Raw genomic sequence first — 24193 nt, 5'->3', positions numbered from 1 at the left:
TTCCTTCCTTTCCTTCTTTCCTCCATCTTTCCTTCCTTTCTTCCTCCCTCCTTTCCTTCCTTCTTCCTTCCTCCCTTCCTTCCTTCCTCCATCCCTACTTTCCTTACTTCTTCCTCCCTTCCTTCCTTCCTTCCTCCCTCCTTTCGTCCTTCTTTCTCCTTTCCTCCCTCCTTTCCTTCCTTCTTTCTCCCTCCCTCCCTTCCTCCTTTCCTTCCTTCTTCCTCCCTCCTTTCCTTCCTTCCTCCCTCCCTTCCTTCCTTCCTTGACTCGAGGACAACAGGAGGGTTAAAATGGTTTTAAAAAAAAGCTTTTAAAAAAACATTTGCTGCCTTCTCTTAGGCAACGTATTGGTGGATGAATCCTCTGATCATCGGAGCTCATAAGAGGCCGATAGAGCTGAAGAAGATCGGAAAGCTGCCGATCGCTATGAGAGCTCTCACCAACTACTTACGACTCAAAGACGCCTACGAGGACCAAAGGGTGAGTTTACGGAGGTCTCGCCCTTATTTGACACTAATGCAATCTTCCAACTGTTCCTATTTTCTCCCATTTCATGTCTCTGTTTTCTCATTTCTTCCTCCTCACAGACAGCCGAGGACCCCGATCGCCCCCCGTCTATCTGGCGGTCGATGTACCGAGCGTTCGGCCGTCCCATCCTGCTCAGCAGCACCTTCCGCTACCTGGCCGACCTGCTGGGCTTCGCCGGGCCTCTCTGCATCTCCGGCATCGTGAAGTACCTCAACGCCAGCGACGAAGTCCCGGCGCCTGATAAGGAAAAGGTGAGAGAGAGAGAGAGAGAGAGAGAGAGAGAATCCAAGTTCCCTTAACCCAAATTTGACCCATTTTTAACATTTTAGAGCTGCAAAAACACCTTATACACATTTCTGCTAGGTGGACTTCGTCTAATATGACCCCGAATATACAAAAATGGAAATAAAATGCAGCTGATACATTTTTATATAAGCAAATGTCCAAATTTGACCTGTATTTATTACCAAAAAAATCCAAAAATCACCATTTAAAACATGTTACTGTATTCTTTAGATTCTATAAAATGTTTTCTTGGGGGGGCGCTGTTGAGCAATGAGGAGATAGGACGCGTCTTGCTGTAGCTCCTACAGATTTCACGTTAAAATTACATTTAAAACAAAACTTGTGTAACCTCCGACTGTTGGTTACCGTATTTTTCATCCTAAACTCTTCAAGTGCCCACGGCACTGCGAAAAATGCCGACGCGGGCGGGAAAGTCCTGGGATATGCCGAATGAAGATGAAGGCCCGACTGGAGCACCGGTCCAGAGCGAGGGAGAGGACCCGGTGCCGAGCACTCCGAACACGGACATTCAAGCTGTACTGGCCGCCATAGCATCACTGCAAACGGAGCTGTGCCAAGCTAAGTCGGACATTTGCGACAAAATCGACGAGAAGATTGCTGTTGTGAGTACGGCTTTGAGATCCGAAATCGACGCTCTGAGAACAGAAAGTGACGGCGCTTTTGTTGTGGTAAACAGCCGACTAGACTCCCAAAGTGAGACGCTGAAAAGTTTGGAAGCTAATGCTAATGCTACTTCTGACACTGTTGTGGACCTCGAAGCTACGGTAAAGCAGCTACACAGCCAAGTTGAACAACTGTCTGAGAAGTGTTTGGATCTGGAGGGACGGTCTAAGCGTCAGAATTTGAGAATCGCGGGAGTCAAGGAAGGGGAAGAAAGAGGCCAGAAAGCCAGGGATTTCGTGGCCCAGCTGCTTATGGAGGTTTTACAACTGGATGAAAAACCAGTGATCGACCGAGCCCACCGAGCCCTGAGGCAGCGTCCCGGGGACAACGAGCCACCTCGGCACCTGATTCTGAGGGTGCACTATTGTCATGCGCTGGAGAGCATCCTGCAAAAGGTCATGAGATCCCAAAATCTCACATATCGAGGGCAGCGAATCCAAGTCTTCAGAGACTTTCCACCCACTGTCGTCAAACGCAGAGCCGCCTTCACTCCGGCCAGGAAGTTGCTGCGGGACCAGCCTGGAGTCAAATTTGGGCTCCTATACCCAGCCAAGTTGAGAGTGACACATAATGGTAAAGAGACCACGTTCACAGACCCTGAAGAGGCCCGTCTGTATGCTGAACGCCACTTCGGTCGGGGTGGCACCTGAGGTGCACATCTAGGAGTATGGCCCATTCACTTCTGATTGAGACTGGAGGTAAATGACAACTAGACCAGAGGTATTGTTATAAACCACTTATGGACAAATAATAACATAACCACAACCATGGTAACAATACTACCTTGACAGAATGGTCACTGAATTTGAGAGGGAACACAATGATGCCTTGATATTGTAATCAATATTTTTATTTCTGACTGCCGTAGGCTTGGATTTCAGTCCCACTCTCCCTATTATAATGTGAAATATTTTTATTTAAATTCTTCTTATTTAGTTTGCTTATTTATTTGTTTTCAGCCTGCATGTCTGCTAGAATGCATATTTCATTTGGTAGTTTGAACGATTTAATTTCAGAACAATTACATTATTTCCTTGGACGTTATTGCACTGCAGAGACAGCATGGCTTTAAGTCACTCGGACGAGGGGACATTTTTTTTTTTAACCCTAAGGGTTTACGAATACGTTTTGTGTTTATTTCAATAAGGTCTGTTAAGACGTGGAAGTTTACATATCTTTTCAATGCTATTAAGGGGGGATCTTGAATCCCTTTTGTAACTGAATAGGTTTTGTTGGAAATTTAACAACTGTAGAGCTACTAGCTATCGTAGGATTAAGAGTTCAACCACAGTTGGTTGTGAGAGTTTCTTCTCTGTTAGAGAGGTTAGACTACGTATTTCTCATGTTTTTGTTTTTCTGTTTTTCTGTGTCTTGGGTGGGAGGGGGGCGGGAATTGGAGTGTCATTTAACTTATAGTTACACATATTCAACAGAGAGTCTAAGGATGGATGCCTGCAACCACCCTACGTAATGTATAATAGTAACAACAGGAGGGATGATATAACATTCTGCTCGTGGAATGTTAATGGCGTTAACGAGCCAGTTAAAAGAGGTAAAGTACTCGCTCACCTCAAATCCCTGCAGGCTGATGTCATTTTCTTACAGGAAACCCACCTGAAGAACGATTCGCATGCTAGGCTCAGGTGTAGGTGGATACAACATATATACCACTCCAACTTTTCAGTTAAGGCTCGTGGTACAGCCATCTTAATTCGTAGAGGGGTGCCCTTTAAACATCTGTCCACAATAGCAGATAAAGATGGGAGGTATGTCATGGTGGTGGGGGAATTTTACTCTACACCTGTAACATTATTAAATATATATGGACCAAATAATGACGATCCTGAATTTTTCAAAAAGGTTTTAAATCTGATTCCAGATATTTCCAGTACTAATCTAATAATTGGTGGGGATTTTAATTTAGTTTTGGACACTTATTTGGATAGGTCTTCTTCACAGAGGGTGGAACTTTCCAAGGCCTCTAATCTTCTGAAATCTTATATTGAAAATATGAATGTCTTTGATGTGTGGCGGATTTCTAATGCTTCTGGTAAAGAATATTCCTTTCACTCTAGAGTACACAATAGTTATACCAGGATAGACTTTTTCTTGGTGGATGGTAAACTAATGCCATTTTCCTACAATGCAAAATACCACAATATTATTATTTCCGATCACAGCCCGACATCATTTTCATTACAGCTTGGCGAGAATGCACCTGCCCAGAGAAATTGGAGATTCAATCCTCAACTCATCTCAGATAAAAAGTTCTGTGAATATCTGGAATCAAACATTAAGTTATTTTTTGAAACTAACGACATTGAAAACACATCTCCCACTCTGTTATGGGAAACCTTTAAGGCTTACTTGAGAGGGCATATTATTTCCTTTCAATCCTCTCTCAAGAAACGTAATAAGGCAAAACAATTAGAACTTGAGGAGGAAATCCGCCAACTCGATATGGAGAATGCTCTGCACCCCTCATTAGAAAAACATACTAAAATATCGTCTCTTAAATATAAACTTAACAAGATATTATCAGATAGGATTTGCAGAGCCTTTATTTTTACAAAACAGCGATATTTTGAATTCGGTGATAAGCCGCACAAATTACTGGCGAGACAATTACGAAAACTTGAGAACGACAGGACTATCCACAAAATTAAATCTAGTTCCGGAAATGTCCTTACATCTCCCAAGGATATTAATGACAGATTTAGACAGTTTTATGAAACACTATACTCTTCTGAGGTTAATTCTGTAGGAGAAACAATGCAGACATTTCTAGATAAATGTGATCTCCCGTCACTGAGTCAAGAGGACTGCGATACTTTAGGGGCAGACATTACATGTAAAGAACTATTAGCGACGATTGGTTCAATAAAAAACGGTAAAAGTCCCGGCCCTGATGGACTCAGCAATGAGATTTACAAGAGGTTTGGGGGATTGTTGGTTCCTTATCTGCGTAAAATGTACATCCAGTCGTACGAGGACGGAATACTGCCCCAGACGCTGACCGAAGCCACTATCACCCTCCTTCCCAAAAAAGGGAAAGATTTGGAAGAAGTGGGTTCTTACAGGCCAATCTCCTTATTAAATTCGGATCAAAAAATTCTAGCCAAGACATTGGCTAGAAGACTTAATGTATTTATGTGCAAGCTGATTCACCCAGACCAAACTGGGTTTATCCCACAAAGAAATTCCTTCCATAACTTTAGACGTCTTTTAAATATCATGCATTCTCCCAGATTTCCCCAAAAAGACCTTATTATCCTCAGTTTGGACGCTGAAAAAGCTTTCGACCGGGTCGAATGGGCATACTTATTTTCGGTCTTGCAGAAATTCAATTGTGGTGATAAATTTGTGTCCTGGACTAAGCTTTTATACAATAGCCCCCGGGCCAGAATACTTACTAATAAAACTCTTTCTGATCCTTTCCGGCTGGGTAGGGGCACGAGGCAGGGCTGCCCACTTAGCCCTCTACTGTTCGCGTTAGCCATAGAACCGCTGGCCGAGACTATTCGTTTGCATCCAGATGTACATGGTTATAATACAGAATACACCAAGAATAAGATATCATTGTACGCGGACGACATTTTGTTATTTGTCACGCAGCCTAGGATTACAATTCCCTCAATTTTGAAAACATTTCAACTCTTTGGCAGTTTCTCGGGGTACAAGATTAACTGGGGTAAAAGCGAGTTGCTTCCAGTACAAATTATAGATCAAGATTGGCTCAAACAGTTTCCCCTCAGAATAGCGTCAGACAGTTTAACTTATTTGGGGATAGTAGTTACCAAGAAGTATAACGATCTTTACAAGGCCAATTTCCCCACCCTGTTAAATAAGTTAGCAAACAATATACAATTTTGGAAAACACTCCCCATTTCTCTGCTGGGCAGAGTGAATGCTATTAAGATGATTTTTCTCCCCCAGCTACTTTATCTTTTTCATAATCTACCTATTTACCTTGCCAAATCTTTTTTCACTAAATTGGACTCAATCATTCTCCCCTTTGTGTGGAATTACAAGTCTCATAGAATAAAGAAGGACCATCTTTGTAAACACAAGACTAATGGAGGGCTGGCGCTGCCTAATTTTATTTTATATTATTGGGCTACTGGGATACGCTCTATGGTATATTGGTTAGATGATAACCCAATACCCTTTGATGGGTTAGAGATGGAACGGGAAGACTGTCTACCCTATTCTATTAGAGCTGTTGTACTATCTCCCGTTCCAGTCAATAGATCTTGTTTTAAACATAACCCTGTAATTTTTGCTTTAATTAAGATTTGGAAACAACTAAGGAACCATTTCAAACTTAAGGCAGTTTCATTTCTGCTACCTATAACTGCAAACCCCTCTTTCACTCCCTCAGCTCTGGATGAGGCCTTTTCCTCTTGGAAACGACTGGGGATTGGTATTGTTGGTAACCTATACATAGAAGGGACTTTTGCCTCTTTCCAACAACTCCAGGAAAGGTTTAATTTACAGAGGAATCAGTTTTTCAGATATCTTCAGATTAGGAATTATGTCAGAACACACCTCCCTAATTTCGAGAAGGCAAACCCAGACAAAATAGAGAGTTTATTTAATCTGTTCCCTAATCCACGCTACATAATTTCACAACTTTATGGGATTTTACAAAACATGTGCCTTCCCAAGATGGATAGAATAAAAGAAGAATGGGAAAGAGAGTTCGGAGCCCTGATTCCTCCCAATGTGTGGGAAGAGAGTTTGGAGCACATCCATGAATGTTCTATAAATGCCCGACACTGTTTGATTCAATTTAAAATATTGCACAGACTTCATTACTCCCAAATAAAGCTGCATAGAATATTTCCTGAAGTCTCTCCCCTGTGTGAGAAATGTGAGTCCATGGAGGGTACCCTATCTCATAGTTTCGCTCTCTGCCCCAAACTTCAAAATTATTGGCATGAAATATTTGATTTCTTTTCATTGATTTTGGGGATTCAATTAGACCCTGATCTTAGTTTAATAATTCTGGGAACATCTGAGGGGCTAAAGAAGCTAAAGAGTGCACAACAACAACTTCTGGCATATGGCCTTATAACAGCAAAAAAACTGATCCTACTCAACTGGAAGAAGAAAGAGGTCCCCTCATTTAAACAATGGTTGACTGTTTTGACAGACACTTTACATTTGGAGAGAATTCGATTTATTCTGAAAGACAAGTTGAGGGACTTTGATAAAATCTGGCAACCTTTGGTCTCTCATCTCGAAAGACAATCTGATTGAGTCCTTAGTTGAATGCTCTCCTAGGGGGAGGGGGTGAGGTGGGGTGGGGTGGGGGTACTCACGGTACTGCCCTTTTTTTTTGTTTTGTTTTTTGTTTTGTTTTTTTGTCCTGTCTGTTTTGTTTTATCTGCTTGTTGATGTTACTTGTTACACAGTTTTTATCTTTAGTCTGGTTTGTTAGGGATTACTTTTTACTTATGTAAAAAACTTGGAAACATAATTGTTAACTGTCAATTTCTTTATGTGATCAGTTTCCTGTTAATAAACATATTTGAAACAATAAAATGTTTTCTTGGACCATAAAATAGTGGTTGTGAATATCTTGAGGCGTCTGGGTTTGACATCTGTATAATTTACTGTCATAATTACCACTTAGATTGTTGTTGAAGGCACTATTAACACTTCATATGAAGTTTAAATTAAACTAGAAACACCTTGGTGCACGTGGCTCTGCTTTGACTCGACAACAGGTTCATTAGAAACCGATAGACGCACATTTGAGACGACAGTGTGAAAAAAAGATGGACGTCATTCATTTTCCCACCAGAGAAAATCACTTAAACTTAAACCCATTGACTTACTGAATCCGTCAATGGGAACGACGTCTACGTGTTTACATAAGATCATTTTATTAAGAGGTTGAGTGCAAACGAGTGCAACAGTGTGAGTCCCCCCCCCCCCCACCAACACGCTCAGTTGGTGTTGGGTGGTCTGGTTAGCCAATGAATGACTCACTCTCGGTGTGATGTCACCGAGGCGTTGGTCCCAGTCATCATGTCACCCCGTGTGTGTGTGTGTGTGTGTGTGTGTGTGTGTGTGTGTGTCCAAGTGTGTGAACCATGCTGTGTCTGCAGTGATAATAACGTCTGTAATGTCATAATATGTTGGTGCTGAAAGGACACACACACACACACACACACACATACACACACTTGTGCTGTGATACTTATATACTTGTGAGGACCCTCATTGATATAATGCATTTCCTGACCTTTACATCACAATTACATGGCTAACACATCAAACTAATTATTCTTCGGCCTGTAGCTGTCATATTGTAAAACATTGAATTAAAAGGAGTATTTAAATTTTAAATAGCCGCCATTATTCCTCAGAGATGGTGAAGTCTTCAAATTGCTTGTTTTTTCTGACCATGAGTCCAAAACCTAAAGATATTTGATCTACAAAGATGTTAGAAGCAGCAAATCCTCACATTTTAAAAAGCTGGCAATAACAACTTTATGATACTTTTGTCTATAAAATTACTTAAATGATTAATTGACTATCAATTATCATTACTGGCTTTTCACGATTTAGCTTAATATATACTGTATATATGTATTTTCTACTATAAGATGTTGCAGCTGGTGTATTATGGTTCTGACCCAGTCTGGCTCCATGTGCCTCCATCAGTCCACCAGATACCCTCAGGCCTTTTCTACCCATTTAAAGAAGGGAATAAACTCTATGTTGCACTTGTGAGAGAGGTTCAAAGATGGCTAATGTAACTTTCTGTCTTATGACCAAAGATGATCTGGGACAAAATTTGAACAGTGTCAGAAATTCAAGATAACCATTTCACAATGTTACTGCTGCTGTGTCCTACGTCTACTAACCAACCAACCAATAGGAATACAGCATGAAATCACACACAGATCAACACGACACTAAACCCAACGACGGAGGTAAAACAAGCAAAAATGAAATGTTTTGGATTCAAACTAAGAAGAAAATCTTAGTCCCTCCTTTCCTTCCTTCTTCCTTCCTCCCTTCCTTCTTTCCTCTGTCCTTCTTTCCTTCCTTCCTCCCTTCCTTTCCTTCCTTCTTCCTTCCTCCTTCCCTTCCTTCTTCCTTCCTTCTTCCTTCCTTCCTCCCTCCCTTCCTTCCTTCTTCCTCCTTTCCTTCCTTCTTCCTTTCCTTCCTCCATTCCTCCTTTCCTTCCTTCTTCCTTCCTTCCTTCCTCTTTTCCTTTCTCCCTCCTACCTTCCTTCCTTCTTTCCTTTCCTCCCTTCCTTCCTCCCTCCTTTCCTTCATTCTTCCTTATTCCCTTCCTTCCTTCCTCCATCCCTCCTTTCCTTCCTTCCTGCTGGCAGCAGATGTGTCCTCCAGCTGTTCTCACAACAGCTCCAAGAAGCTTCATTTAAAACATCTTCCATTTCCTTTGCATGAGATCAATACAGTTTATCTTAACCAAGAATCTCCATCAGTGTTCATCAAACAATATCAGCTGGACCAAAGGATGTAACTACAACACTGCAGCATTACAAAACAATAACATCGGCCTCGTGACAGCACACACGACGTCGACGGCGTTGCAGACGGAGAGAACGCAGACGTTTGAACAGACAGTCCATTTGGCAAAGCCCATCACAGACTTTCACTCCTCTTAAATCCATGCCAGCCTCCTCCAAAGGTCATAACGCAGAGACACAGACACACAGAGAGAGAGAGCAGATGCTTCTGTAATGACAATATATTTTCATTCAGTCCATTTGGCTGGATGTTGTTATAGTCGATGTTGAATGTGAGCTGGTGTCGGGTCCGTGCCTGCCTGTTAAAGTGGGTATAATGGGCAGCGGAGATAGAGAGCAGAGCACGGCTGCATTTCTGAGTGACATGGAAAATTCCCCACTCACTTCACACTCAGTATCTCAGCTTAGTAGTGAGGAAAGGCCTGCTGAGCATCAAACGGAGCTTTTTGATACTACTGTGTGTGTGTGTGTGTGTGTGTGTGTGTGTGTGTGTGTGTGTGTGTGTGTGTGTTTATTCATACAAACAGTATGCATGTGCTGAAACTGCTCGATATGGAAGAAATATTGTTATAAATGAAACCAAAATACTTCCTTCATTGTCCAAATTCTATCCTTCCTTCCTCCCTCTCTCCTTCCTTCCTTTCCTTCCTCCCTCCTTCTCTCTTTCTTTCCTCCCCCCTACCTTCTTCCCTTCCTTCTTTCCTTCCTCCATCCCCCTTTCTTCTTTGCTTCTGTCCTTCCTTCCTCCCTCTCTCCTTCTTTCCTTCCTTCCTTCCCTTCCTCCCTCCCTCCTTCTCTCTGTCTTTCCTCCCCCCTACTTTCCTCCCTTCCTTCTTTCCTCTGTCCTTCCTCCCTTCCTTCCTTCTTTCCTTTCCTTCCTTCTTCCTCCCTCCTTTCCATCCTTCCTTCTTCCTCACTTCCTTCCTCCCTCCCTCCTTTCCTTCCTTCTTCCTTCATTTACAGCACGTACCTCTACTCTACTCTCCTCTTCTCTTTGGCATCTACTTACTAAAACAAAATGTATATCTTCATTTGAAGCTAAAAAATAAAGAGTTGATGCACCAATTAGCAGCAGTATGGAAGATAAAACAGACGCGACTCTGCTGATTAATTCAACTCAAATTTAAAGAAGAACTTCATGCAAACGTCTCCTAAAGTTTAACATTTGCTCTTTGTGTGTGTGTGTGTTTTATTATAGGAGACCTATTTCGGCGTGTACTTCATGTCCTCCACTGAGCTGCTGCAGAACACTTCAGTCCTGGCCGTCCTCCTCTTCCTGGCGTTAATCCTGCAGAGGACCTTCCTGCAAGCCTCCTACTACGTCACCATAGAAACGGGCATCAACCTGCGAGGAGCCCTGCTGGTGAGCTGATACATGAAATATGAAGTTTTTGGGATGTTTTGGTTCCATACTGACATGTTGCTTTGAACACGTTGATGTGATTGATCTTCCAGCTGCTTGTTGATTCAGTTTATGTTGTTAATTTGACAGAAAATCAGTTCAGATGCTTTAGGAGCAGATAGTTTATAGCTGCTTGGATGTTTTATAGCTTTGCATGTTGTGCAGGATTAAATATAAGCAACAAAAACCCGCCACAGGGTTTAAGTAAATAAATGTTATAAAAAGCACTCACTGCACTTTTGCAAAAGACGCTCTGGCATTTTAGACCATTAGACTAACTCTCCTTTTAACCCGAGGATGCTTCTACTGCTGAATATATTCATGAAAACGTGAGAGTGGAATGTGCTGCATTAGAGTCAGCTCAGGTCAAATCTTCCCAACGATAACTAGCGCCTCACTATGAATGGATTTTTGGACACTGACCGAAATATGTTTATAGCACAGAATATATAAGTGCTGAAAGTTGGTATTGAACTTAATCTTTACTTACAGTATCTGATTTAGGTTATACATTTAGCCAATTCTAGATTTTTTTTATCATGTATTTATTGTATTAGTTTATTTGTCAGGGACATTGCATATTAATAAACATTACTGTTAACATGCTAGAATTAGTCCAAAGGCTAGTTTTCATCTCCAATTTAAAACAATGTTTATAAGACACGTGAGTTACGATAAATATATAACAACAAACTATGGTTGAACAAAACAATTAAGACAGTTCATTTAATTATTTAGTGTTTGGGTTAGCATGTTGACTGTTATCCAGTTTTATATATCAAGTGTTACGTTGTATTCCAAATAAGTTCGTGAGACATTTACGAAATTTAATCTACAGATTTGTGAACACGGACACAAATTTTCCTATTTTTACGTGACACTCGGCACGACACGAATTGGAAGTATATTTCGTGACACTAGTTCACGAACTGCCTCGAGACTCTGTTGTGTATTCACGTTTTTTTTATTTTTTTATTAACCAGGCGATGATTTACAACAAAATCCTGCGTCTGTCCACCTCCAACATGTCTATGGGGGAGATGACACTGGGACAGATCAACAACCTGGTTGCCATAGAGACCAACCAGCTCATGTGGTTCCTGTTTCTCTGCCCCAACCTGTGGGCCATGCCTGTACAGGTAAATTATCAGCTGACATATCGATAATCCGGTATCAATCAGGCCCTAATCCACACGTATCTATTCATGCATCCTCACTATAAATTATATAATGTTGTTTCTCTTCCCCTTTTCTTTGCAGATTGTGATGGGAGTGATTCTGCTCTACTATCTATTAGGCTACAGCGCCTTAGTTGGAGCGTCCGTCATCGTCCTGCTGGCTCCAGTTCAGTACCTCATAGCTACGAAGCTGGCAGACACTCAGAAAAGCACACTAGTAAGCAGCAGTCTCATATTATTGTTTCTGTTTTGGAGTAAAGCAATTTTACACTGAGCCTTCATGGTGTAAATAAGTATAACTCAGAGTTGTGTCTTTTTATAGGAGCACTCTACCGATCGCCTGAAAAAGACCACAGAGATCTTAAAGGGGATAAAGCTACTAAAGCTGTACGCCTGGGAGAATATCTTCTGTGATAGTGTGGAGGACACCCGAGGAAAAGAGCTCACCAGCCTGAAGACATTCGCTTTCTACACTTCTATGTCAAGTAAGATGAAAACAAACATCTATGGCTTCAGTTAAATGTGTGTTTTATGTCCAAGTTGATGAAAAAAGTGAAATAATATCAGTCTTATCTTTCAACTCATATGTCTTTCCTCCTTCGTGATTTAACCCTCCTGTTGTCCTCGAGTCAAGGAAGGAAGGGAGGAAGAACGAAGGATGGAAGGGAGGAAGGAGGAAGGAAGGGAGGGAGGGAGGAAGGAAGGAGGAAGGATGGAAGGGAGGAAGGGAAGGAGGAAGGAAGGGAGGGAGGAAGGATGGAAGGGATGAAGAAGAAAAGAAAGAAGGACGGAAAGGAGGAAGAAGGAAGGAAAGGAGGAAGAAGGAAGGAAAGGAGGGAGGAAGGAGGGAGGCAGGAAGGAAGAAGGAGGGAAAGGAGGGAGGAAGGAAGGGAGGAAGGAAGGAAAGGAGGGAGGAAGGAGGGAGGCAGGAAAGAAGAAGGATGGAAATAAGGGAGGAAGGGAGGAAGAAGGAAGGAAAGGAGGGAGGAAGAAAGGAGGGAAGGAGGAAGGAAGAACGAAGGAAAGGAGGAAGGAACGAAGGAGGAAGGAAAGTAGGGAGGAAGAAGGAAGGAAAGGAGTGAGGGAGGAAGGGAGGAAGGAAGAAGTAAGGAAAGGAGGGAGGAAGGAAGGATGGAAGGGAGGAAGAAGGAAGGAAAGGAGGGAGGAAGCAAGGGAGGAAGAAGGAAGGAAGGGAGGAAGAAGGAAGGAAAGGAGGGAGGAAGGAGGGAAGGAAGGAGAGAGGGAGGAAGGAAGGACAGAAGCAAGGAAGAAAGGCGGATGGAGGAAGGAAAGAAGGAAGGGAGGAAAGAGAGAGGAAGGAAAGAAAGAGAGAAGGAGGGAACAGTCAAAACAGACGGGGTCAATTTGATTAAAGAATTGCATTATAATCTTTGTTTTCTTTCTCTGTGCAGTTTTCATGAATGCTGCTATTCCCATTGCCGCCGTACTTGCGGTAAGAAAGCTTTTATATCGCACTATTGAATCAGGAGTTACTGAACATTTAGTAAAGGATGATAAAAAAAGTAAAATCTTTTGTTGTTTTTTCTTGTAGACGTTTGTGATGCATCATTTCATCAATGAAAAAGGTCCGAGTCCTTCTGAAGCTTTCGCTGCTCTGGCGTTGTTCCACATCCTGGTGACTCCTCTGTTCCTGCTCTCCACTGTCGTCAGATTCGCCGTCAAGGCTTTGGTCAGGTGAGTCTGTCACCAGCGTTATGGAAGGTTACTATGGAAACGTAATAGGTTACAGATTACTAGTTACCTTATTTAAACTGTAATAAGTAATGTAACTATTTCATTTACTTCATCAAAGTAATGTAACTTATTACATTTGATGACTTTTCTAGTTGTATGTTTTCAGCTCCTTCCTTCCTTCCTTTCTTCTGTCCTTCCTTCCTTCCTTCCTTTCTTTCTTTCTTTCTTTCTTTCTTTCTTTCTTTCTTTCTTTCTTCTTTTTTTCTTTCTTTCTTTCTTTCTTTCTTTCTTTCTTTCTTTCTTTCTTTCTTTCTTCCTTCCTTCCTACCTTCCTCTCTTCCTATCTTCCTTCCTTCCTTCCTTCCTTCCTTCCTTTCTTCTGTCCTTCCTTCTTTCCTTCCTTCCTTCCTTCCTTCCTTCCTTCCTTCCTTCCTTCCTACCTTCCTCTCTTCCTTCCTTCCTCCCTTCCTTCCTCCCCGCATGTAGTTTGTAGTATTTATCTTTCCTCCCTTCCTTTTTTCCTTCCTCCATCCCCATTTCTTTCTTCCTTCTGTCCTTCCTTCCTCCCTCCATCCTTCTTTCCTTCCCTCCTTCCTTCCTTCCTTCCTCCCTCCCTTCCTTCCTTCCTTCCTACCTTCCTTCCTTCCTTCCTCTCTTCCTATCTTCCTTCCTTCCTTCCTTTCTTCTGTCCTTCCTTCCTTCCTTCATTCCTTCCTTCCTTCCTACCTTCCTCTCTTCCTTCCTTCCTCCCTCCCTTCCTTCCTTCCTTCATACACATAGCATATGCCAGAATTTGTTTTGGGGCAATTAATGTGAATCTACAGCATCAAATATATGGATAGCCCATAAAAGCCATTAAGACCAGGAAGTGTTTTAATAGCCTTTAATAGCACTGATGCTGCACATCCTTACATAAATCTGCATTAACAGCTAATTCAAGCTGTTTCTTCTGTTGTTGTCTTATGTTCATGTTCTCACTGTAAGGAGAAGTTAGTCCAACTGTTAATGCTTAAAGTTTTGGCCGAGAGAGGAAAAAGGGGGGATGTGAACATTTCTAAACAAGGAAGACAAACTGTAGAGGCGGTGTAACAAATTGGATGTGGTTCCAGTGATAAATCTAATTAAAGGAGCATGAAGGAAACCTGAGAGCATGTGAAGAGAAAGTGGTATCATCACAATCACACTTGTTTGTGTACTGTGTGTGTGTGTGTGTGTGTGTGTGTGTGTGTGTGTGTCTATGTGTGTTTACAGTGTCCAGAAGCTCGGCGAGTTTCTGCAGAGTGACGAAATTGGAGACGACAGCTGGAGGAACGGAGACATGGCTGTTTCCCTGGAGCCCGGTAAAAAACACCTGGGGCCGGTGAGTATTCATCAATCAGCAGAACTGATAACTCAGCAAAGACACGGTCAAAGTCAGGGCTAGATTTGACATGAAAACTACACTTTCCCCCCCTTTTTTCTTAAAATGTGGTCATCATTGTTATGGGCTATGACAGCATTTGCATACAAATTTTGCAATGCAACTAATTGGGAAGAGTCTAGTAGGGTAACTAATACATGCAGCCTGACAGGTGTTTTAATAGTACCAAGATTACCAATTAATATGACTTATTAGGAAATAAAAACACCAAAATGCCCAAATTGTCCTTTGTTGCTCATTGCATGCACAATTACAGTACATGCAGTAACTTAAAGCTAAGCTCTGCTCTGGCTGCACACATTGAGTAATTCTGGTCCTAACAATTAGAATAAAAGTTAATTTTACTTTAACCTTCGTGTCGTCCTCCCGGGTTAAATTGACCCCGTCTGTTTTGACTGTTCCTTCTTTCCCCCCTTTCCTCCTTCCTTCCTTCCTCCCTCCCTCCTTTCTCTTTCTTTCCTCGCCCCCTACCTTCCTCCCCTCCTTCTTAACTCTGTCCTTCTGTCCTTCCTTCCTTCCTCCCTTCCTCTTTTCCTTTCTCCCTCCTACCTTCCTTCCTTCTTTCCTCCCTCCCGCCTACCTCCCTTACTCCGTCCTTCCTTCTTCCTTCCTCCCTTCCTTCCTTCCTCCTTTCCTTCCTTCTTCCTCCCTTCCTTCCTTCCTCCTTTCCTTCCTTCTTCCTCCCTCCCTTCCTCCGTCCTTCCTTCTTCCTCCCTTCCTTCCTTCCTCCCTCCTTTCCTTCCTTCTTCCTGCCTTCCTTCCTTTCTCCTTTCCTTCCTTCTTCCTCCCTTCCTTCCTTCCTCCCTCCTTTCCTTCCTTCTTCCTACCTCCCTCCTACCTTCTTTCCTCCCTTCCTCCTACCTCCCTTCCTCCGTCCTTCCTTCTCCCTCCCTCCTACCTTATTTCCTTCTTTCCTCCCTCCCTCCTACCTCCCTTCCTCCGTCCTTCCTTCTTCCTTCCTCCCTTCCTTCCTTCCTTCCTCCTTTCCTTCCTTCTTCCTCCCTTCCTTCCTTTCTCCTTTCCTTCCTTCTTCCTCCCTTCCTTCCTCCTTTCCTTCCTTCTTCCTCCCTCCCTTCATTCCTTCCTCCCTCCCTTCCTTCCTTATTCCTCCCTTCCTTCCTTGACTCGAGGACAACAAAAGGTTTAATATATATTATCTAATTTTCTGTATCAAAATTGTACAATACAGTTAGGATTACAATAGGATTTTTTTCCATCCTCAGCTGAGGTCTGAAGCACAAAACACAAGCGAGTAATGAAGAACTTCAAACAATGAAAAAAAAAAAAAAATCCAAACATTTATTCTGTGTTTAAAACAAATGGTGTTAACAAAGCCGCGCTGACCAGCTGCCAAGAAATGACTTTAATGTGTTGAGTGTAGCAGCCAGCGTTTCCTCGTGGACAGAGGGTCAGATGTATGAGGTGCGCCAGATGACACACACACACACACACACACACACACACACACACACACATTCCTTCCATGTTACTGCAGGTAATGTGTGTCCTTTACCCTTTTTGGTGGCTGGTCCCGTTTAACAGGAAGCTCAGGCTCGCTGTGTAACTTCAGGGTCTTCTGATTGTTAGGAGGAGTAATAACGTATTTAGACAACGTTGTGCCATGATGACGCACGATCGCTGTGCAGCAGCAGCAGCAGCAGCAGCAGCAGCGGCAGCAGCAGCAGCGGCAGCAGCAGCAGCGGCAGCAGCAGGGTATCGAGTTCATGAATCAATGAAGAAAAGCTGACATTTCTTTACAGAGGTTTATTTATGATCTGAGTCAGGGGTGTTAAACATGCGGCCCGTGGGCCAGAACCGACCCGCCAATAGGTCCAATCCAGGCCCACTTTCCTTCCTGTCTTCTTTTCCTTCCTTCATTCTTTCCTTCCTTCCTTCCTTCCTTCCTTCCTTCCTTCCTTCCTTCCTTCCTTCCTTCCTTCCTTCCTTCCTTCCTTCCTTCCTTCTTTCCTTCCTTCTGTCCGTCCTTCCTTCCTTCCTTCCTTCCATCTGTCCTTCCTCCCTTTCTTCCTTCCTTCCCTCTTTCCTTCCTTCCTTCATTCCATCTGTCCGTCCTTCCTTCCTACCTTCCTTCATCCCGTCTTTCCTTCCTTCCCTCCATCTGTCCTTCCTTCCTTCCTTCCTTCCGTCCTTCCTTCTTACCTTCCCTCCTACTTTCCTTCCTTCCTTCTTTCCTTCCGTCCTTCCTTCGTGGTGTCCTTCTTCCCTTCCTTCCTTCCTTCCTTCTGAAAATGAGTTTTTCCCTCCTGATCTGATTCATAAAATCTCAGAAAAAATTATATATATTTATTCTATAATTTAATATAGAACCCCATTAAAACTACGCCTGCATTTGGAGCTATAGGATGCAGACTTTCTTCTGCCTTTCAGACCACATTAGCCTGCATCCTCTCTGAATTTGGAAAGTTTAAATCCATTAATACCAACGTAATAGCCGACTGCATGTAACCACTTAACCTCTGATCAGACAGCGTTCAACTTCCACCAAAATTTAACTAGAATTTCAGGGAGAGCATGACATATTTAGCCGAGCTCGGCTCCAGGGAGGGCCGATGTCAGTAGGTCCTACGCTTTGATCTAGACTGAAATATCTCATTAGTTTTTGGATGGATCGCTTTGACATTTTGTACAGACATTCATGTTCCCCAGAGGATGAATCATACTGACCTCGGTGATCCACTGATTTATTTTCTTATCCCACCCACCATCAGTGCCAACATGAGGTTTACATTTGTAGTTCAGTGTTGAAAGTCTTGATGGATTAACACATAATATGCTACAGATATTTATGTTCCCCCAGAGGAAACATTTTAATGACTTTTATGTTGATCCTCTGACTTTTCCTCTTGCGCCACCAGCAGGTCAAACTTTTCATTTATTTAGTGAAATATCTCAACAGCATCAAATTGACGAGCTGTAGCACTCTCACTTAAATCTGTTGTCCCCATTAGTCACTTAGACACAAACACAGAATCCTTAACCCTTTGTAGGTAACACCAATAAAGTGCAATTTTTTTTTCTCATTGGCCCTAAATTTGATGTTTTACAGACCTCATTCAGACCTTATTTGTTCAAAACCTTTTTAAAAACATGTTAGAGACTCATTCTGTTCGTTTACAAGATGAAAAAATGAAACTCAACTTCAAAAATGTCTCCAGCAGGTTCTCTGATGTCAGCAGTGATTTGTGTTATTCTTCATTTATACACTAAAGCACAACCTGTATCTATAGCAACCATAGAACAACCTGTATCTATAGCAACCATAGAACAACCTGTATCTATAGCAACCATAGAACAACCTGTATCTATAGCTACCATAGAACAACCTGTATCTATAGCAACCATAGAACACACTGTATCTATAGCAACCATAGAACAACCTGTATCTATAGGAACCATAGAACAACCTGTATCTATAGCAACCATAGAACAACCTGTATCTATAGGAACCATAGAACAACCTGTATTTATAGCAACCATAGAACAACCTGTATCTATAGCAACCCTAGAACAACCTGTATCTATAGCAACCATAGAACGACCTGTATCTATAGCAACCATAGAACAACCTGTATTTATAGCAACCATAGAACAACCTGTATCTATAGCAACCATAACACAACCTGTATCTATAGCAACCATAGAACAACCTGTACCTATAGCTACCATAGAACAACCTGTATCTATAGCAACCATAGAACACACTGTATCTATAGGAACCATAGAACAACCTGTATCTATAGCAACCATAGAACAACCTGTATCTATAGCAACCATAGAACAACTAGATGGTCTGTCTGTGCATTACAAACCTCATACAAGTGGTAAAGATTGCTATTATTGTTATTAAATATTCAAAACATCCCCATCCTTTACTTCAAAACTTATATTAAGTGATTTCTACAAGTGTTTGTCATTGTGGGAGGTTGTGTAAAGCATCACCACCCGCTGAACTGCAGCCCATGTCTGAGGTTTCAGGCGGCTTGAGTCACATGGTGGCTATTATATTACAAGAGGGGATTATCACAATTAATGTCTAAAATGGACAGTAAGGCCACGGGGGGCAGAGAGGAGTTAGGAGTTAAATGATTTTTTATAACAGGATCTGAAACACTACAGAGTTGATATTTAAAAGGATTTAAGGATATACTGTATATTAGGTAGTAACTTTAAGTAAATTTAGGGTCGGTGAGTGTGTGGTTTTGAACCCTGTGAGGCAACATCCTCTAAGCTGAGATCCGGGGGAGCCCTTCATCTCTTCTTCTCCCCAAGGAGTGAAACGGATGGAGAAAAGCCTGAGTTTATTACTTAATGCTAATGTCAAGTCTCTCTCTTCCCCCCCCCCCCCCCCCCCCCCCCCCCCCCGAAGACCAAAGCCATCAACAGGAAGCAGCCAATGCGCTACCAGATGGACAACTACGAGCAGCCGACCAGGCGTCAGATGAGACCCACGGAGACGGAGGATGTGGCTGTAAAGGTCAGAGGTCAAACTTCACATTTTGGGGGAATGGTTAAAGCAGGGTAATGATATATAAAAAAACAACATAAAGCATGAAGTCTCAATGGACACAACTTGCCAATATCCAGTGTTAAAGGTTCAGAAGATAGACTAAATATAGACCACAGTGACAGATCATGTTTGAGAGATTGTTTCATACTGAAGCAAGTTTGAAGGACTGTTGGTTTGTTTTGTTTTTAAATAAACTGTCAATGAACTTGCTGATTTTGGCAGGACTAGCTGTAGGCTTGGAGCAATGCAGAGGTTTTTTTTTTTACAGAATGACGACTTTCAAAAACCACTGTATAAGCCCTTTATATACTGTTTCTTGCAGCTGTGACAATAACATGTATAAAAAAAATAATTATGAACTTAAGTGAAACAATTACAAGATTTGAACTTGACCACAGCATTTGCAGGAATATTTAATCCACTTTTATTCATTTAAGTATGGTGATATTTTCAACACTCAGCGATGTGAAGTTCACACCTCGTCCTTTTCCTCATATGCAACAAAACACCCCCCCCCCCCCCAAACACACCTTTCAGTACTGTGAGCCAGATGTGTCACAAAACTTAATGTCAGTCTTGCACATCGCTGTTTATTTCAGCTCAACGTCAATAATGAATAGAAAATAATCGCAAATTGCAAAAGAACAACATGCTGTTTTCTTAAAGATTAATACGGTACAGTAGATGCCGACTTGTCAGACTTATTAAACAGTCTGCTTTGATGTTATGCTTCCCTGTAAAGGCGTGTCGACCCTCTTTTAATCCACATCGCTGCAAATCTCCGAGCAGGAAAGGAGGCAACAACGTCAGCTCCATTTATTCGAGTCACGTCCATTTTTATTTATACAGCACCAAATCACAACAGAAGTTATCTCCAGGCACTTTTCACACGGAGCAGGTCCAGATTGCATTGTTTAATTTACAGAGAGCCAACATTACCTCATGAGAGAGGACTTGGCGACAGCAGCAAGAAGGAAACCTGCAGGCTCTAGGTGGGCGACCATCTGCCGTGAACAGTTGGGTTGAGATTGGAAAGAGGGAAGAGGCAAGAGAGACATCAAGAAGCAACGATAACTGTAATAATAATGGAAATATGACTTATAGTAATAGTAGTAGCAGGTGTTCCTCATCTGAAGGTCCCTGACTAACTCCTGAGACGATGCCAAGTTAGTAACATGCTTTAATAACTCGGCATCTTAACCCTCCTTAACTTAAAAAATGAGGTATACTTTCATTTAAATGAGTCCTACTGTCTATAATTTCCATAAAATCTGTGTAAAACCTTCGATAATAAGTTGGAATGATAGTGAAAGTTCATCCACATTGCAGCCCTTTTCCTCACTTTACTTACTACTTATACATTTCTAATAGTCTGTTTTATTTTATATATTTTCTATGGGTGAAGCAGCAAACATCACTATGAGGAGGAGATACGTTTTGAATCCATTGGGGTTAAATATAGTTCAGCCGAGGCAGAGAGAGAGGAGAGGAGCAGCCTTTATGGCATCATGATATTTATTTTCATCTACGTTTCTGGAAGCAAATCAGATGCAGCTGATCGGTCTTCATAAAGACTTAAGAGCAGGGGAGTCAAACATGCTGCCCGTGGGCCAGAACAGGCCCACCAAGGAGTCAAATCCAGGCCCACTGTTCTTTTCCTTCCTTCCATCTGTGCTTCCTTCCTTCCTTCCTTATCTCCATCTGTCCTTCCTTCCTTCCTTCCTTGTTTCTTTCCTCCCTTTTTACCTTCCTTCCTTCCGTCCTTCATTCCAGCTGTCCGTCCTTCCTTCCTTCCTTCCTTCCTTCCTTCCTTCCTTCTCTCTCTCCATCTGTCCTTCCTTCCTTCCTTCTTTCTTTCCTCCCTTTTTTCCTTCCTTCCTTCCTTCCTTCCTTCCTTCCTTCCTTCCTTCCTTCCTTCCTTCCTTCCTCCCTTCCTTCTCTCCATCTGTCCTTCCTCTGTTTCTTCTTTCCTTCCCTCCACCTGTCCTTCCTCTTTTTCTTCCTTCCTTCCTTCCTTCCTCCCTTCCTTCTCTCCATCTGTCCTTCCTCTGTTTCTTCTTTCCTTCCCTCCATCTGTCCTTCCTCTTTTTCTTCCTTCCTTCCTTCCTTCCTCCCTTCCTTCTCTCCATCTGTCCTTCCTGTTTCTTCTTTCCTTCCCTCCTTCCTTCCTTCCTTCCTTCCTTCCTTCCTTCCTTCCTTCCTTCCCTCCTTCCTTCCTTCCCTCTCTTTAATATTCCAGCCCACATCAGATCATATTAGGCTGTATTCTGGCTCTTGAATGAAAATAAGCTTGACCCTCCTGTTTTAGAGCGAGAAGCAGCTTGTAAACAGCTTCAGCAGAAGTTTGTATCATGATCAGATTAATTAAAGTCCAAAGAAGCTTTTCTGAGCGAGGTGTTTAAAACCGGCACATAGAGGAGCGATGAACTCAGCTTCCTGGACGCCTGCTTGGCTCTGGTCCCTTCTTAGTGAGAAGTGTAAAGAGACCTTTGGGGATAGATAAGTTTAGGTACAGAGGTATCGGGGTCGCCATTGAGGGAAATAGAACCGAAATAGATTAATGTGATGAAGACTAAAATAACATGAGAAGATAAAACTAAGACACAGTAGATATGGCTAAAAAAACATCTTTAGAAGTCGTAGCTTCTTAATATTAACATCCATATCTGAAGCTTCATCTACTGCAGGAGGGTCAAACTGAGCCACATACAGCTAAATCTGATCTGATGTGGGCCGGATCATTAAAAAGATGGAAGGAAGGAAGGAAGGAAAAAAAAGGAGACAGGAAAAAAAAGATTGAAAAAAGGGAAGAAGGACAGAAGGAAGGAAGGACGGAAGGAAAGAAGGAAGGAAGAAAGGAAGGAAAAGAAGGAAGGAAGGAGGGAAGATCAGAAGGAAAGAAGGTCCGAAGAAAGAAAGGGAGGACGGACAGATGGAAGGACGGTCAGAAGGAAGAAAGGAAAGGAAGGAAAAGAAGGTCCGAAGAAAGAAAGGGAGCAAGGACAGATGGAGGGAAGGAAGGAAGGAAAAGGAGACAGGAAGGAAGGAAGGAAGGAAGAGGAGACAGGAAGGAAGTACAGTAGTCAATAAGGAAGGAAGGAAGGAAGGAAGGAAGGAAGGAAGGAAAAGGAGACAGGAAGGAAGGAAGAGGAGACAGGAAGGAAGTACAGTAGTCAATAAAGGAAGGAAGGAAGGAAGGAAGGAAAAGGAGACAGGAAAGAAAGATTGAAAAAAGGGAAGAAGGACAGAAGGAAGGAAGGGAGGAAGGAAGGAAAAGGAGACAGGAAAGAAAGATTGAAAAAAGGGAAGAAGGACAGAAGGAAGGAAGGAAAAGAAGGAAGGACGGACGGACAATATAATCTAAATATGTAGCTGGCAGCTGTATTATAATGAAACGGCAACTACACAGATACTTTATGACGTGAGTCTTATTAAACAAAGTGCGCTGTTATTTCACCGCAGTTCATTTATTCTGCTCGTATTTATTTTACAACAACTTGTTACATGGAGTGTTTGACTCATGTGAAGGGGAGGGGGAGGAAGGGGGGGGAGAGGGGAGGGAGGGGGGGCGGGGAGGAGGGGAGGGGGGGGGTAAATAACACTCAGACACGTAGGAGCTGCTCCCTAATACCACCATCTATTGAACTCTATCAAACAGCTGTTTCATATCTTCACATCCAATGGGTCTTTTGTGGCTGCTCGGAGTCATACATGCGACTCGTGTTTGTTTGTATGTGTGTGTGTATATATGTGTGTGTGTGTGTGTGTGCGTGTGTGTGTGTGTTGTGCGTGTGTGCGTGTGTGTGTGTGCGTGTGTACTCTCCCCCCCTTCACAGGAAGTGTAGGATTCACACGAGAATTCGTTGCCCCTTAAAGGGCCTTGTGAATGAGTCCAGCATTTTCTCAGCCCCTCTGTGAAGGCTGCTCTTCCTGTCTCATCCCTGCGGAGTGAAGCTACCGACCAGACAGCAGTCTGCTAATTAGAGCGAGAGAGAGAGAGAGGGGGGAGAAGGGCATCAGTAGAGTAGACAATAAAAAAGAGTCTTCATTCATCAATTGAAGCATTTAGTTTATTTTTATTTCTTATGAGTAACAGCAGCCGCTATAACAGCCTCTACTGTTTTTTTAAAGGTAACATTTTGGAGCCTGGCTGCAGGGATTTTCTCCCATTAAGCCATAACAGCATTACTGAGGTCAACCACTAATTTATTTATTTAGTCTATTTTTAGAGCTGGCTTTGTGTACGGCAGCATTGTTGTGTTGAAATAAGAACTGTTGCCACAAATTTGGAAGCACACTGTTGCCTAAAATAATCTTTGGCACCAGTAAAGGCAATCAGAGCTGCTTTGTCAGGTGGGTGAACAGCTCCTGAACCCCCCCCCCCCTACTTTTTTGTCTAAGTAGGGTCTGACTGCACTTTTCACTCTTGTTATTACACAACTATTTCTGCACAGACAGCACTATGCATGTACTCCCGGAGGAAATGTGCACCATTATCACCATTTTTGAACAATTATTGAACCCCCTTCTCTTGCACTGTGAATGGACAATGCATTATATGAACTACTTAACTAGCCAAAACAAAGGTATAGTCATATGTGACTTCATATTTTTGATCATACAATGTATTAGAAACCTGATATAACCATTGCAGATTTTTTTTGGTGGTTGAATACTTTAGTTTATGACGAAATACTTGAGAAATAATGACATTCCCATCAGCCGCAGTTGTACTTTGTCTTTAATGCTAATGATCAAGTGTTAGCATGCTAAAATACTAAACTACTGCATCTTAAATCACATATTACCATTAATCTGTGAACACTATGAACTAACTTGCATGGTGCTCAAATTGGGACAGATTAGTGTCTGAAATCAAACACGGCCGTTGCACTCTTACCAGAAATGACGATTAGCTAGTTAGCAAGCTAGTGTTAGCATTCGCGGTACCAAATCATT

The 24193-nt window shown here is 42.3% G+C and overlaps 1 protein-coding gene across 3 annotated transcripts in view; it reads left to right on the top strand.

Moving 5' to 3' along the window:
• Nucleotides 1-614: 614 nt before the first annotated feature.
• The window catches only part of abcc9 (ATP-binding cassette, sub-family C (CFTR/MRP), member 9), an 81978-nt gene continuing 58399 nt past the window's right edge, over nt 615-24193 (top strand). For 2 of the 3 annotated variants that reach the window (XM_062444110.1, XM_062444111.1), the window contains exons 1-9: nt 615-743; nt 10210-10374; nt 11397-11552; nt 11674-11808; nt 11914-12076; nt 13004-13044; nt 13144-13286; nt 14538-14650; nt 19101-19201. In XM_062444110.1, the coding sequence (XP_062300094.1) occupies nt 630-743; nt 10210-10374; nt 11397-11552; nt 11674-11808; nt 11914-12076; nt 13004-13044; nt 13144-13286; nt 14538-14650; nt 19101-19201 (1131 nt within the window). In that variant the 5' untranslated portion in view covers nt 615-629. Of the gene's footprint in view, nt 780-10209; nt 10375-11396; nt 11553-11673; nt 11809-11913; nt 12077-13003; nt 13045-13143; nt 13287-14537; nt 14651-19093; nt 19202-24193 lie in introns of all 3 variants that reach the window. The other variant, XM_062444109.1, reaches the window with a different exon arrangement.

Source organism: Scomber scombrus, chromosome 22 (assembly GCF_963691925.1).
Source record: "Scomber scombrus chromosome 22, fScoSco1.1, whole genome shotgun sequence".
Lineage (NCBI taxonomy): Eukaryota > Metazoa > Chordata > Actinopteri > Scombriformes > Scombridae > Scomber > Scomber scombrus.
Note: the sequence above shows the minus strand (reverse complement) of the source record. Positions and strands in the feature narration are given on the sequence as shown.